At 42.6% G+C, this 15,622-nt stretch overlaps 1 protein-coding gene across 4 annotated transcripts in view; it reads right to left on the bottom strand.

Annotated features, from left to right (window-relative positions):
• Nucleotides 1-15,622, bottom strand: part of LOC123757999 (uncharacterized) — a 312,326-nt gene that overhangs the window by 279,338 nt on the left and 17,366 nt on the right. For all 4 annotated transcript variants that reach the window (XM_069338915.1, XM_045742104.2, XM_069338914.1 and 1 more), the window contains 3 exons: nt 11,959-13,959; nt 4,004-4,228; nt 3,545-3,608 (listed from right to left, as the gene is read on the bottom strand). In XM_069338915.1, the coding sequence (XP_069195016.1) occupies nt 3,545-3,608; nt 4,004-4,228; nt 11,959-13,725 (2,056 nt within the window). In that variant the 5' untranslated portion in view covers nt 13,726-13,959. The remainder of the gene's footprint in view (nt 1-3,544; nt 3,609-4,003; nt 4,229-11,958; nt 13,960-15,622) is intronic.

The following is a 15,622-nucleotide window of genomic DNA, read 5'->3' as shown; positions in this document are numbered from 1 at the left end:
TTCTACAGGCTATTGATACTCATGCCTCTCTGAGGGGACCAGGATCTGGCTTGTGGGTCCCTGGTAAGCCCACAGAACTCTATACACATGACTGAAGCCAAAGTTTGACATTAGCATATCAGCCTGGATAGCTCCGGGGAGCCTCCGGGTCTCACCCAGAAAAGGGGGTTTTATTACATTCAAAGCTGGTTTTTTAGGGGAGATTTATTTTTCTTCTTTGTTTATTATCTGATTTTGTTGAAACGTCTTACATCTTGGAGAGTGCATACTCGTCCCTAAATATGTGAAGATAGAATTAAATTGTTTAACAAATAAATCAGTCATAAGTGGCAGAACTTGGGACTTAGAATTTTTTTGGCTGATTTTTCACAAATTTCAAACTCTATTTTCTTCATCTCTTTAAGTTGTTTTGATGATTAGGGACCAGATTAGGGCTTTTTCACTTATATAAAGTATACATCTTTATCCCCTAAATAATTATAATTATCCCTATTTTTTTTTTTACGGGGGTGGGGGGGGAGTATTTTTTCTTGACTTCATTTCAACACATATTGACCTACGAATGCCAAACAATGTTTATTAAAACATACAAGTAAATTAATTAATTAGAACTACCTTATACATTGTCGATAACTTCAACTTCAATTTTCTCTAAAACTAGAGTTTGAACTTTGAGTCAGTTTAAAAAAAATCCAGTTTCTGACCGATTCTCACAATTTTTACATATAGTGTGCGCAGCTGTTTTACAATCTTATTAGAATAGATTTTTCATAACCCCTATATGTTTGGAGTTATAAATTTTGTGGTCTGAATTTGGTGCATATTTCAAATGCCATAATGACGATTCTTTTTTTACAGTAAACTAAACTGAAAATCTATATTCTAAATCTATTAAAATGAAGATCCTATACTATTCTCAGAGAATAATAACACTTAATGAACAATTAGTGATATTTAATATTTTTTGCAGCTGATCTGAAAATCTGAAATTTTCAATATTAAATTTTATAATTATTTTTAATTTTCTTGCTTTTTAAGTTACATTGGTAATCATTTAGACACAGTTGAACTAACATCAATGCAGAACGCAAACGGCGGCTCCACCAGCACCGCACAATATGAGGCAACAGTATTCGGCATAAGATGACGGTTCCGAAATAACCATGAAAGGAAGGACAAGACAACCTTATCAGAGACAGAAGTAAACCTACAAAGAGATAAGAAATAATGGAAGGACCGCCAGGACACATCATACTGCCGCCGAGACAAAGCACCAGGTGGGACACCACCAACGAAGACACCTGCTCACCATTTAAGTGGTGATAGACTCCAGTCAGAAAGACAGCACCACACCACAAGGCACAGAACTGGAAACACAGGAGCCAGAGGTGCACGACCTTGCCGGCTCACATCAGCCACAGAATTGCAGGGTGGATAGCCAGCGTTGGGGTATGGGGCTCCCCCTTCCCCCTCCTGGGGAGGGGGGGTTGCACAGACAGCGACACGGCGACGTGGTGACGTCATGCTCGTTTGTTATTTTCATTTGGGAAGTTCTGTCTACTAGTTTGGTTTTCAGTAGCAATATTTTAACCAGAATAGGGGTTTGTTTTGTTGTGCTTACCTTTCTGGGTGCCTGACCCGGTCGATGGCAGACATAGAATGCTTCCAACCACACGGGGGCTTTTATAGGCCATTGCTCCTCGTGCGTCTCTGAGGGGGCTAGGTTCTGGCTTGTGGTCCCCATTAGGCCTAGAACTTCATGCGCATTGACTGATGCCAGGGTCTAATATCAGCCCGGTTAGCTTTGGGGAGCCGAAGGGGCTTCCCCCAGAAAAGATATCATTTGTGGCATATGTGAGTCTGGTTAACATCAAAACTGTCTTTAGAAATTTGTGTAAGGATTCATTTAGAACCTTGTATACCACATGTCAGAAATATCCTGGAGACTGTGGCTCTAGTGTGGAGTCCATACTTATTCAAGCACAAGATGAAGTTGGAGAAGGTTCAAAGGTATGCCACTAGACTGGTTCCAGAACTATGAGGCATGAGTCATGAATAAGGACTACATGAATTGAACTGCACATTGTCGGAAGACAGAAGAGTTAGGGGAAGTATGATTATCACGTACAAAATTCTCAGGTAACTGATGGGGGTAGATAAAGGCAGATGATTTAACACGGATGGTACTAACACAAGGGAACACAGGTGGAAACCAAGTACCCAAATGATCTACAGACACACTAGAAAGAATTTCTCATTGTCAGCATAGTTAACAAGTGGAATGGACTAGGAAGTGACATGGTGGATGCAGACACTATACACATTTCCAAATGTGGGTATGATAGAACCCAATAAGCTCAGGAACCTGGACATCAGGGACCAAAGAGCTGAAGCCCAACCCCCCATAAGCACAATCAGGAGAGTACACGGGAGTATGTGAGGTGGATTAATTCAATGAACGCTTTAATGAGAATGGTTCTGGAGCTTGGTGCAGGTCTGTGTGAGCAGTCAGTGGGGACAACTGGAAGTTAACGAGAGTCCTCATTGGCAATTACCAGTGAGGGCAAGGAATAGTTTGGAGGAGTTGGGTATTTATGAAATGACATCTGTTAGTCATTCTGGACAATGATGAAGATTCTGAAAAGGGATGAAGATTCTTGGCAAGGATGAAGATTCTGAGTAGGGATGATGATTCTGGGTAGGGACGAAGATTCTGGGCAAGGATGAAGATTCTGGGTAGGAATGAAGATTCTGGGTAGGGATGAAGATTCTGGGCAAGGATGAACATTCTGGGTAGGAATGAACATTCTGGGTAGGGATGAAGATTCTGGGCAAGGATGAAGATTCTGGGTAGGAATGAAGATTCTGAGTAGGAATGAAGATTCTGGGTAGGGACGAAGATTCTGGGCAAGGATGAACATTCTGGGTAGGAAGGAACATTCTGGGTAGGGATGAAGATTCTGGGCAAGGATGAACATTCTGGGTAGGAATGAACATTCTGGGTAGGGATGAAGATTCTGGGCAAGGATGAACATTCTGGGTAGGAATGAACATTCTGGGTAGGGACGAAGATTCTGGGCAAGGATGAAGATTCTGGGTAGGAATGAAGATTCTGGGTAGGGATGAAGATTCTGGGCAAGGATGAACATTCTGGGTAGGAATGAACATTCTGGGCCAGAATGAACATTCTAGGTAGAGATGAAGATTTTGGGCAAGGATGAACAATCTGGACAGAGATGAACATTCTGGACAAGGATGAACATTCTGGACAGAGATGAACATTCTGGGCAAGGATGAACATTCTGGGTAGGGATGAACATTCTCAGCAAGTATGAACATTCTGAACAGTATTACAAAGAACCAGCACGAGAGCACACTGTCTAGTAGATCAACGAACACGTGGCACTGGCTAATTTCTAGTTTAGGCCATCAACCAGCAAACAACTGAAATTCAGATTGTCATCATTATTCCCTACCAAATTGTTATGTATTCTCTTCGCATATTTGTTACAGTCAACTTTTTAACAGGTTAAATAAAACTCACCTTGTTTAACATTAAAGAAGTCCTCGTTTATGTAGTCCTCTGAGGTTTTATACATGTGAATTAACTGAAAGTATGAAAATATAAATTTAGTATTAATCACCAAATGTATGGACACATGTTTACTGAACTGATCCATGAAATACACAGTGTTCAGTTCTTGCACCAGTAATGTTCTTCATCTACATAAATGAGCATTATATGACAATGAGCATTTTCAGAGCATTATATGACAATGAATGCTGAAAAGACGGCACATCATGTGCGTAGCCCTCATCCTGTAACTATACTTAGGTAATTGCTTAGGTAATTTTATACACACATATTATACACAATGTATTATTACTTTCAGTAAACTAGACACACTATATTATGCAGTAGTGCCTTATTTGATGGGAGCGAACTATCATCTAATGGTTGCCTTATATATGACTAAATTAAAAAGAAAGCCTTCTCACTTACTTTTGGGGGAGTTTCCAATTTTGGTAGTATTGGTCGTATTCCAGTTCTTTTTTCAGCAATATTATGTGTTTTTCTGTCACGCTTATTCTTCTTAAATGTGGTCTCTTTTTCATCTGCTGACGTTGTCACAGACTGGTCATCAACTTGGGTGTTATTATCCTTAAGTTTATTTTTCTTCTTCCCACCACGAAGTTTTTCTGTCCCTTCATTGCGTTTCTTTCCCTTCTATAAAAAGTGATTAGTTATGTAATGCATAGTACAGTATTCTTATTTACTTACCATGTATCATAAATGGAGGTCTACACACATATAACTCATTTACACATTACCTCAGTCACCTAACCAATATTTACCCGACTCACTATACATAGATACCAACAGTACTGTATATCAAGCAACCAGAGTTGAATGTAATGAAACACCATTTTCTAGGTGAGCCCTGGACGATTCCTAGAGCTATCAGGCTGATATGTGTTATATTAGTCTGGGGCATCAGTCAATTGGAGTTGAACCTACCGGGGACCACAAGACAGAACCTGGGCCCCCTCAGAGAGGCAAAGGGAGCAATAACCTATGGAAACCCCCATGTATTTGTAGGCATTCCATGTCTGCCATTGACCAGGGTTGCCACCCAATAAGGTAGACATAGCAAAACAGACCCCACATAGCAAGAAAATTGCAACCAAAGACCGAACCGAGAGACAGAACTCACCCTACTTAAAGAAACACAGCAAATGCCACACTCTCTGTGACACACACAGCTTGTCCATGCAGCCCTCCCCTCCCCCTCCAGGGGAGGGGGGAGCCCCAGAGCCCCTGTACTGGATACCCAACAACTCCAGTTTGGAGGCTGAACATCAGAACCCACACGAAAAAACGCTGACCAGAGGGAGGGAGGGTGCCAGAGAGTCTCCAGGGTTCACCCAGAAAATTATGTTTCATTACAGTTAATGCTGGTTTTCTGTGGGGAGCCCCTCTGGCTCCCTGGAGCTACCTAACCAAAGACAAGTAAATGAGGGACTTACCTGGGAGGCGGCCGCGAATCATTCTTCATCTCGAAGTCGAGACAACTGGCTGCAACCTGCGGCCCAAAACCACACACACACAGGCGACTAGGACCAAGAACGTTGACTAGATAACGAGCGGCCAGGACCCTATTCGACCTCCAAAACTCCGGCTCCTGAATGTCAGCCAAGACATTTTGCCGAAGATGGCAGCCATAGCAGCATACTTACGAACATCATGGGTACAAGGATAGACTGCGGGCTTGCTAGACTTAATAACCCTGCGGACGACCTGGGAGACCCGAGCCTTGGAACAAGGAACAAGAGAAACTGGATCAACCCAAAGTGCATCCCCGGCCGCCGAGGCCGAGGTGCCCAAATAACAGCGAAGAGCTGCAACCGCACACAACACATGATGCACCACCAGCCGGACCAATCAAGCATCAATGACCCAAGAGCCCCTCTGGAAAGTTGTCATCTCATTCTTCGCCAGAAAAGAAGTAGACAGCAGCAACTAAACAAACCGACCACCAGGACTGAAAAAGCAGAAATCCCTGTGCTGAAGGAGAGCATGAAGCTCACCCACCCGACCCCCAGAGGCCAATGCCAACAGAAAAAGAGCCTCGGAAAAACAATCTTGAACCGAAGGGGCCACCACAAACCGAGAAGAGATAGGAGAGCACCCTATCCAAGGACCAGGATGACTCAGGCAATGCATGAGCAGGCCGAAGGTGAAACAAAGCACGAGAAAGCTTACAGACCAGGGCAGAAGTGATATCTACCCTGAACACAAGCTGGAGCAGCTCTGCCAGTGCCATATGATACGAGCAGAAAGTATACGGCATCAAATGACGGTCCTGAAAATGCCAAGACAGAAAGGACAATACAACTTGATCAGAAATAGAAGACAATTTACAAAGAGAAAGAAAATGGCAGAAAGAACACTAGTACACTTCATACTGTCGCCGAGATGAAGCTCTCAGGTGGGACATAATCAACGAAGCCACCTGATCACCATACAAATGGTGATAAACCTGCGTAAAAAGAGACCAGATGTGAAGAGCAGAGAAGACCGAACCAGTTGTGTACTAGACCGGTCCGACCTGCTGGGGAAGAGGCAGAGTAGCAGAAAACGCCCCTGGTTCGTACACCGAGCACGCAGCGTCTGGAACCAAGGCTGGGCCGGCCACCCAGAGGCCACGAGGACCACTCTCCCTTGGTAGGACTTCAACCGAGTCAGAACCCGAAGCAACAGCTGGACAGAGGGGAACGAAGTACAGGTAACCCCACCTCGACCAGTCCTGCCAAAAGGAGTCTACAGCGACAGCCTTGCAGTAAGGAAGGGCGCCACATACATCGGGAGATGCCAAGACCACGCCAATGCGAAGTGGTCCATGTCCAGGAGTCCATACGTCCAGCAGAGCCGTATGGACGGTCAACGCTGACGGAAGGAGTCGGTGTTGACCGTCCATTCCCTGGATAGGGGAATGGACTGAGACAGGCCATCCGACAGGATGTTGGATGTCCTGTCCATGTGGTTCTCATCTTCCCGGATGAGAACCACATGCAGACCCAAACCCTGAGAAGCCAGCAGACAAGCCACTCAAAGCAACCAGCCCCAAAGAGGCAAGGACCGAAAGGAACCACACGGAGAGCCAAACCCTGAGAAGCCAGCAGACAAGCTACTTGAAACAACCAGCCCCAAAGAGGCAAGGACCGAAGGGAACCCCTGCGGATCAGGCAATGAACCACCAGAAAACAGTCCGAATGGTGCCGAACGGTCGAACCCCAAGCGACCCGAACCCCCCAAAGTGACAGCCAAACCACCGTAAACTCCCACGTCGTGCTGTGAGCCCGACGGAAGGATGGACCCCACTGCCCCTGGTTGGCCTGGTGAGCACTAGTCACAAAGCCCCAGCCTTGGGCTTGGGTAGGTGCCAAGGCACTGAACCCCGAAAACCCCGAAGAGGAAGCGGACAAAACAGCAACCGACGCAGGGCCCGCGGAGTACGAACCCATCAATTGCGAGAGAAGCGTAAGGGGCGTCCCAAAAGGAACCAAAACAGATGCTGAGGCCAAACACGACCCAGTGAGTAGACCAGCATGGCAAAATTCAAACTCCCATACAACTGATCAAGCAACCACCAAGTGACCCGGGGCCTCCGCAGAAACAGCTGAAGGAAGGACCAAAGCCTCAGCAATGCCTCCGAAAGGAGAGATGTGGAAGCGGTCCGAGAGTCCCAAACAAGACCCAGCCAGGTCCGACCCTATCTTGAGGTTATCTTGAGATGATTTTGGGGCTTTTTAGTGTCCCCGCGGCCCGGTCTTCGACCAGGCCTCCACCCCCAGGAAGCAGCCCGTGACAGCTGACTAACACCCAGGTACCTATTTTACTGCTAGGTAACAGGGGCATAGGGTGAAAGAAACTCTGCCCATTGTTTCTCGCCGGCGCCTGGGATCAAACCCAGGACCACAAGTCCAGCATGCTATCTGCTTGGCCAACCGGCTCCCGAGAGTCGGGAGATGACGCATCTGTGAACACATCGAGCGAGGGCTTGGGTAGGTGCCAAGGCACTGAACCCCGAAAACCCCGAAGAGGAAGCAAACGAAACCCTTAGGATGGAACCAGATGGGACTTCCTCCATTTCACCAGGTACCCGAATCTGGCAAGCTGGGAAAGAACCACACCCCTGGCGAGCAGACAAGTGGACCGACTGGGAGCCCATACCAGCCACCCGTCGAGGTAGACCAGGACCCGAACTCCCCTATCAGACGCAGGTAGGTCACCCCGACCTGGGTAAGACACGTGAATACGTGAGGTACCAGATTCAAGCCAAAAGGAAGGCAATGGAAGCGGAAAACCTGACGCCCCACCACAAAACCTTACCAGTCCCTGAACCCTGGATGAATCGGAACATGCCAATATGCATCATTGAGGTCCAGGGACATCATCCTGGCACCCAGCTCCAAAAGAAGCCAGACCTGAGACAGAGTGGTCATCCAAAAGGAGGGGCAAGAAAACCAAACTGCAAACAGTAACGGACAAAACAGCGACGAAAACCTAAGAGCCAGGGCCCAAGCAGATTCCAAAGAGAGAGCGAGTACAGCCTGACGGCAAGCGAGGCGAAAAGCAAAAAACAGACACACTGCCTCTTTCAGGATAGGCGCAAACAGCCTCAACAGTGCGACCGACACCCGGGCTGCCGAGGACAGCACACCAGATGAAGGCCCAGTACCCAACGCCTCCACATCCTCCTCAAGTCAGGCCAAAGACAGCTCGAGTAAGGAAAATAAGTGCAAGACCAAAGCCAAGTGCCCTCAAGCACGCAAATCCTCGGCAGTCAAAAACGCCAAAAAGAGTAGAAACCTGCACGTGCAGCAGCACAAGGCCAACATCCTGAGAAAGCACAGGGGTGAACAAGCAAACATTACGGCACTCAAACTCAACCCCTCCATATAAACCTGCAGAATGATATAAGTTTCTTGCCACTCAAAAATGTGGGTCCAACAGAACCCATGCCACGCTCCACAATGAAAAGAATGGGCAGTCTGCCAGCCAGGAAGACTCTGGAACCTTCAAATGCACCCAATACGGGAAAGAACCAAACTCAGATGAGGACGGATCCATCATGGAGGCAGAACCCGGGTCTCGCAGGAGGTATGCAGCAAGAGCCACCTGAACCTCGCTAGGGGAGATACGAGAGGCAGAAAACCTCCAGACGGACAGGGCTGAGAAACCCAAGGGAGCCCAGAACCGAACCCGGGAAGAAGCCGACCCCAAATAAGACTCATACAGGGAAAGAAGGGTAAGAAAACCCCTTCCCCTGCAACAACAAGCCCCGCAAAAAGGGCACTAACATCCAAGCAAGGTCAAAGGGGACCTCAAGGCTCCCAGGTTGTCTCCTTCCCCAGCCCCAGGATCCACCAAGTCAGGACCCGGAGCAAAGCAGTCCTCCATACCCTCTACCCCTGAAGGCAGAAACCTGGGGAAAGGTTGAAAAGAAGGGGGGACCTGGTGGTGGGACCCAGAAGTCTCGAAAGGAGGAACCAGCTAGAATGCCTCCGCCCCAACCCAAATGAGACAGCCTCTGAAGCTGCCCCAAGTCTCGTTACCAACTAAACCCTGCCCCGACTCCGAAACCCTCAGATATTTGGGAGCTGGAAGCAGAGGAGGAGGTAGGGGAACAAGGTGAACCACAGGGAAATGACTAGGGAGCGTGGACTGAACCAAAGTCAAAACTACTAACGCCCCCAGGTCCGGGGGCCCTATAACCAAAGCGGGGCAGCCTCAAGGTATCCAGGAGAGAAACCAATCTAGCGCATTGCAGCAACCAAAACCTAGCATGCAATGCAGATGCTGCCTGCACCCTAATGTTAATGTCATCAGAATAGTACTGGAGATCAAGCAGAGAACATGACTCGCAAGACACTGGGTCAAAGGTGTCGTTGACCCAACAGGCAGTATGACGGTGGCAAAAGAGGTGACTGTCACCCTGAGACAAGGGTAATTGTAACTACACTTAGGTACTTGTGTATACTATATACCACAACTATATTCTACCCACCTCAAGACTCCGCTCCAATATAGAAGCATCAAGAAATATGGACCAATAGGCTTTCTACAATCACTTCCATTCAATACCCATTGTTTCGTGTTCTGTCTTGTGTTTAGGAATTTAATACCCTATTAATACCACCTCACCCCATCCACCTCACTCAAATGTAGATATAAAACACACAACCAAATCATCGCCAGAGAAATCCTAGTAAACAGCACAGAAATCATCGATAGATACAGCGATAGCAGGCGGCTTGACGTTTGCGAGGCACTACACATCAAGAAGTCAACACCAGCAATCAACAGCCAATTATTGCACAACTATATTCTACCCACCTCAAGACTCTGCTCCAATATAGAAGCATCAAGAAATATGGACCAATAGGCTTTCTACAAACACTTCTATTCAATATCCATTGTTTCGTGTTCTGTCTTGTGTTGATGAAATTAATACCCTATTAATACCACTTCTTGTTCTGTCTTGTGTTGATGAAATTAATACCCTATTAATGCCACATCTTGTTCTGTCTTGTGTTAATGCCACATCACCCCTTCCACCTCACTCAAATGTAGATATAAAATCGGAGATGCGTAAGTTCTATTCAGTTGTGTATTTGTGAACTAAAGTCTTTGAAAATGTAATAAGTTTTACGAAACGCGCTCGTGTCGCGTCAGACTAGAAATAAAAATGAATTTTGGAGAATTGATTTTTGATTTACCTCCAACAGTGAAAAGAAATGTACGAAAGATTGAGAAAATTCGTGTTAGAATTATTAATCTTACTTTTTCGGTCATATTTAATAATAATATATATATATATATATATATATATATATATATATATATATATATATATATATATATATATATATATATATATATATATATATATATATATATATATATATATATATATATATATATATATATGTCGTACCTAGTAGCCAGAACGCACTTCTCAGCCAACTATGCAAGGCCCGATTTGCCTAATAAGCCAAGTTTTCCTGAATTAATATATTTTCTCTAATTTTTTTCATATGAAATGATAAAGCTACCCATTTCATTATGTATAAGGTCAATTTTTTTTTATTGGAGTTAAAATTAACGTAGATATATGACCGAACCTAACCAACCCTACCTAACCTAACCTAACCAATCTTTATATTTAAGGTTAGGTTAGGTAGCCGAAAATGTTAGGTTAGGTTAGGTTAGGTAGGTTAGGTAGTCAAAAAATAATTAATTCATGAAAACTTGGCTTATTAGGCAAATCGGGCCTTGCATAGTAGGCTGAGAAGTGCGTTCTGGCTACTAGGTACGACATATATATATATATATATATATATATATATATATATATATATATATATATATATATATATATATATATATATATATATATATATATATATATATATATATATATATATATATATATATATATATATATATATATATATATATATATATATATATATATATATATATATATATATATATATATATATATATATATATATATATATATATGTGTGTGTGTGTGTGTGTGAGAAAGCTGTATGAACGTGCAAGCCATAGATCACTAAGAACTCTTTGACCCGGCCAGGATTCGAACCCATGCCATCTAGGATCACCCCTAAACGTACACAGTACCATGACCACCGATCGTCTGGTGCGGTGGTCACGGTACTGTGTACGTTTAGGGGTGATCCTAGACGGTTCGAATCCTGGCCGGGTCAAAGAGTTCTTAGTGATTATATATATAAATATATATATATATATATATATATATATATATATATATATATATATATATATATATATATATATATATATATATATATATATATATATAAGGGCTGATTTTATATAAAAATATGTCATACCCTAGTAGCCTGAACGCACTTCTCGGCCTACTATGCAAGACCCGGCTTGCCTAATAGGCCAAGTGATTTTCTTTATTTGCAATAAATTGTTTCCAATTAGTTTATTTAAATTATTACTATTATATTATATTAAGAACAGAAATTATTGACTTAATTGCGTTAGTTTAGGTTAAGATAGGTTAGGTTAGGTAGGGTTGGCTAGGTTCGGTCATATATCTACGTTAGTTTTAACTCAAATTCAAACAAATTAACCTATATATAATGAAATGAACAGATTTATCATTTCATAAGAAAAAATTTGGAAAAATATATAAATTCAGGAAAACTTGGCTTATTAGGCAAGTCAGGCCTTGCATAGTAGGCCAAGTATGACATTCTGGCTATTAGGTACAACACACTTATATATATACATATATAAATCAAACCAGGGATCCCCAATTGTAAGTCAAGAATGATGCCAACGGTGCTATGATACTCCTTCCTTTATGTACAATAAATGCCAACACTCACCAGTGGTATTTTGGAAGGTGTGAAACTTTTTTCGACAGTCTGAGATATGTCTTCAGAAGCCTTCTTAAAGAGGTCTTGCAGTGATACTTGCATCTTGTCATTGGACCTCTTCTTTATCATCTTCTCCTGAACTTTGTAAACATTTATTATATCTTTCTGAGTTACAAAGCTTCTCTGCTCAAGAAAGCGAAGATAAAGCTCACCGTACCGTATTCCCTCATCCATGGATATCTTCTCCTGGGTCATATCACTGTCGCTATCACTGTCATCACTCTCCAAAGGTTTTGAGTTTAATGCAAGATTACTAACTTCTTCTTCAGTTAGTTGACACATTATTGGAATGTTGTCATCACAGTTCATCCATGTCACAATGTCAATCTCCTTCAAGTTTTGGGTATAGTTCCTGTTCATGTCTTTAGCATATTGTAGCAAATCTTCTATTTGTGACTTCTCGCTGGAAACATTGAATCCTTGATTCTCCACTGGTTGACCATTATCACCAAGCATCAAGTCAGGCCACAAATTGTGCCAAGAGTTTTTCAAGGTAGACTGTAGTACATTATCCCAAGCACAAGCAACAGCCCAAAGGGCAGCCTTAATGGTGAATGCCTCCTTAAACGCTTCCACATCACAAGCATCAGTGCAAGAACTCACCAGATGTCTCATAAACTCATTTCTATAGTTGCACTTCATATTGCGAATAATGCCCTGATCTTTTGGCTGAAGAAGTGAAGTACAATTAGGGGGTAAGTAGGTGACAAAGACATTGTGAGACACTAAATGGTCCACATTAGGACGAGCTAAACAATTGTTCATGAAGAGAACAATCTTGCAATTCTCTGGCAGGCCCACTTTGCGACAATGAACACGAGCCTCAAACGCAAAGTTATCAAACCATTCACTAGTGATTTCCCGAGTTATCCAGGTCAGTTTATTGGAACTATAATGAACGGGCAAATTCTTAACCCCCTTCAAGGCACGCTTGTTAATGCTGTTCCCAACCACAAGCAATTTACATTTGTGTGTGCCTGCAGCATTTGCACAGGTAAGAAAGGTAATTCTCTCCTTTGGATCTTTGATGCCAGATGCTACTCTTTGCTCAACACCAGTGAGCATGTTACGAGGCAAGTACCTCCATAAGAGGCCCGCTTCGTGTGCACTGTACATTTGTTCGGGAGTTAGATTTTCAGCCCTCACCAAATTATACATTTCACTGATGTACTTGTCTGCAACTTCTCTATCAGCAGCCACTCTATCAGCTGCCTCTCTTTCAGTAGACAGTTTTTCACAATAGGTTTTTAAATGACGAATACCATGCCGATGTTTAAACTTATGTAACCATCCTGAGGAAAACTTACATGGTTCACTAATATTTAAGGCATTATATATCTGTTTGGCCTTTTCAATTAACATTGGCCCAGAAACTGAAACACCTTCCCTACGCTGTTGCCGGAGCCACTCGTAAACAACCTTATCATGATCATTTAAATTAGCACCATGCATACTTTTCCTCACAGTACTAACATTGTCTCCTGTGCAATCACTTTCAGTATTAAATGCCAAGAGCTTTTCACACTGTTTCTTTATTTCATAAATGGTAGACAAACCTACACCATACTCCACACACAAATTTTTCATTAGTTCACCTTTCTGAATTTTGTGTAAAATTTCAAATTTTTGGCCTATTGTTAGGGAATTACGCTTGCGTTTCACAATACTCCCATCACCACACCCACCACTCAACAGTGATTTATTGTGGGAAGCCATTAGTAGAAGAAAAAAAAAACTCCAATGAAATTATCTGGGCCACACTGCTGCCACACCATCTATTACCAAAAGCTGCAAAACCGGGAACTACAACAGGCTTCTCTGGATTTTGGAAGATGCCCCAAATATTGGATACATTTTAATACTGTGGTGTATTTCAAATTCTTTTCCACTTTTTCGGATTTGCCAGTTATTAGACTTCATGATTTATGACACTTCACAGTACTGGTAGCACTGAAAGAGAGTAAAATCAATAAAATATTAGATCAAACTTGAAAAGCAAAAAAATGAAAATAAAATATTAGTAAAAATATAAAATTTTTGTCAAATGTGTGAAATACATTTGAAATGCTTTTGTTGCTGGGAAGCTGTACCTTCCCAGACACCTCGTGCGTAAGTACACTGTGACGTACAGTTCAAGTATTCTGTTATAGACAGTTTAATTAATAATAATAATAATTTGTTTTGCCAGGAACAGGCAACCTGTATATACACATTTGGCCTATATCAAGGTCCCTCCAAGGTTGCCCTATTGATCTTCCCCAGGATGCAATGCCACAACAGTTGCATAACTCTCGGGTACCTATATACTGTTAGGTAAACAGTGTATACACATAATAGAGCATTAAGTATAATGAAATGCCGATTTCTAGGTAACAACTCAATATGTCCCCAGAATTTATAGAACTAATACCCTCAGGGCACCCCAACAATGCCAAGCCCCCCTGGGACAATCTCAGCCCATCAGAAGAATAGATCAAATTATTTCCCCCCTTAAAGTGGAAAGGAAGATGTGTGAAACAAAGATGAATCCACTACTATGGTGAACTACTCAACATTATGCAAACATATCATTAATATTCTAATTGTAATTACTGTAGATCTGTTAAATATTAAATCAAGCATACAATATATTCAGCTGTATAAACCTATAAGTCTCAGCAAATGTCCTGTATGTATAATAATGATAAAACGATAATGATCACAAACTCCTAATGTGACCATTTAACAATAATAATTAATTTTGTTGGGGATAGGAAGCCTGTGTATGTAATTCCTAAGTGTAATTACCTAAGTGTAGTTACAGGATAAGAACTACTCTTGTGGTGTCCCGTCCTCCCAGCACTCTTTTTGTCATATAACGCATTGAAATTACTGACAGTTTTGGCCTCCACCACCTTTCGAAAAAGTTAGGTTAGGTAGGTTAGGTAGTCGAAAAACAATTAATTCATGTAAACTTGGCTTATTAGGCAAATCGGGCCTTGCATAGTAGGCAGAGAAGTGCGTTCTGGCTACTAGGTACGATATTATATATATATATATATATATATATATATATATATATATATATATATATATATATATATATATATATATATATATATATATGGCACAACTCTCCTAAACACGAGAGTGAAGTATACAACTTTAGAACACTTTCCCACCAGGAGAATCGAACCCTAGCCAGCACAGAAGCCTTCCAGCAACTGGCATAACAGGTACGCCTTAACCCGCTCCACCACCTGCTCAGACCCTTAAAAGAGATGGTAATTTCGGAGTATTTAAATACACCAAAGATCACCACCTCCCAAGAGCACTAGAGCAAGTGAGGGGTCATTTATACGTTTATTTCATCAAGTCCCTGTTAATATGGGAAGACACAGTGTCTATGCTTAAGGCACAACTCTCCTAAACACGAGAGTGAAGTATACAACTTTAGAACACTTTCCCACCAGGAGACTCGAACCCTAGCCAGCACAGAAGCCTTCCAGCAACTGGCATAACAGGTACGCCTTAACCCGCTCCACCACCTGCTCAGACCCTTAAAAGAGATGGTAATTTCGGAGTATTTAAATACACCAAAGATCACCACCTCCCAAGAGCACTAGAGCAAGTG

The sequence above is a fragment of the Procambarus clarkii genome, chromosome 40, assembly GCF_040958095.1.
Source record: "Procambarus clarkii isolate CNS0578487 chromosome 40, FALCON_Pclarkii_2.0, whole genome shotgun sequence".
NCBI lineage: Eukaryota > Metazoa > Arthropoda > Malacostraca > Decapoda > Cambaridae > Procambarus > Procambarus clarkii.
Note: the sequence above shows the minus strand (reverse complement) of the source record. Positions and strands in the feature narration are given on the sequence as shown.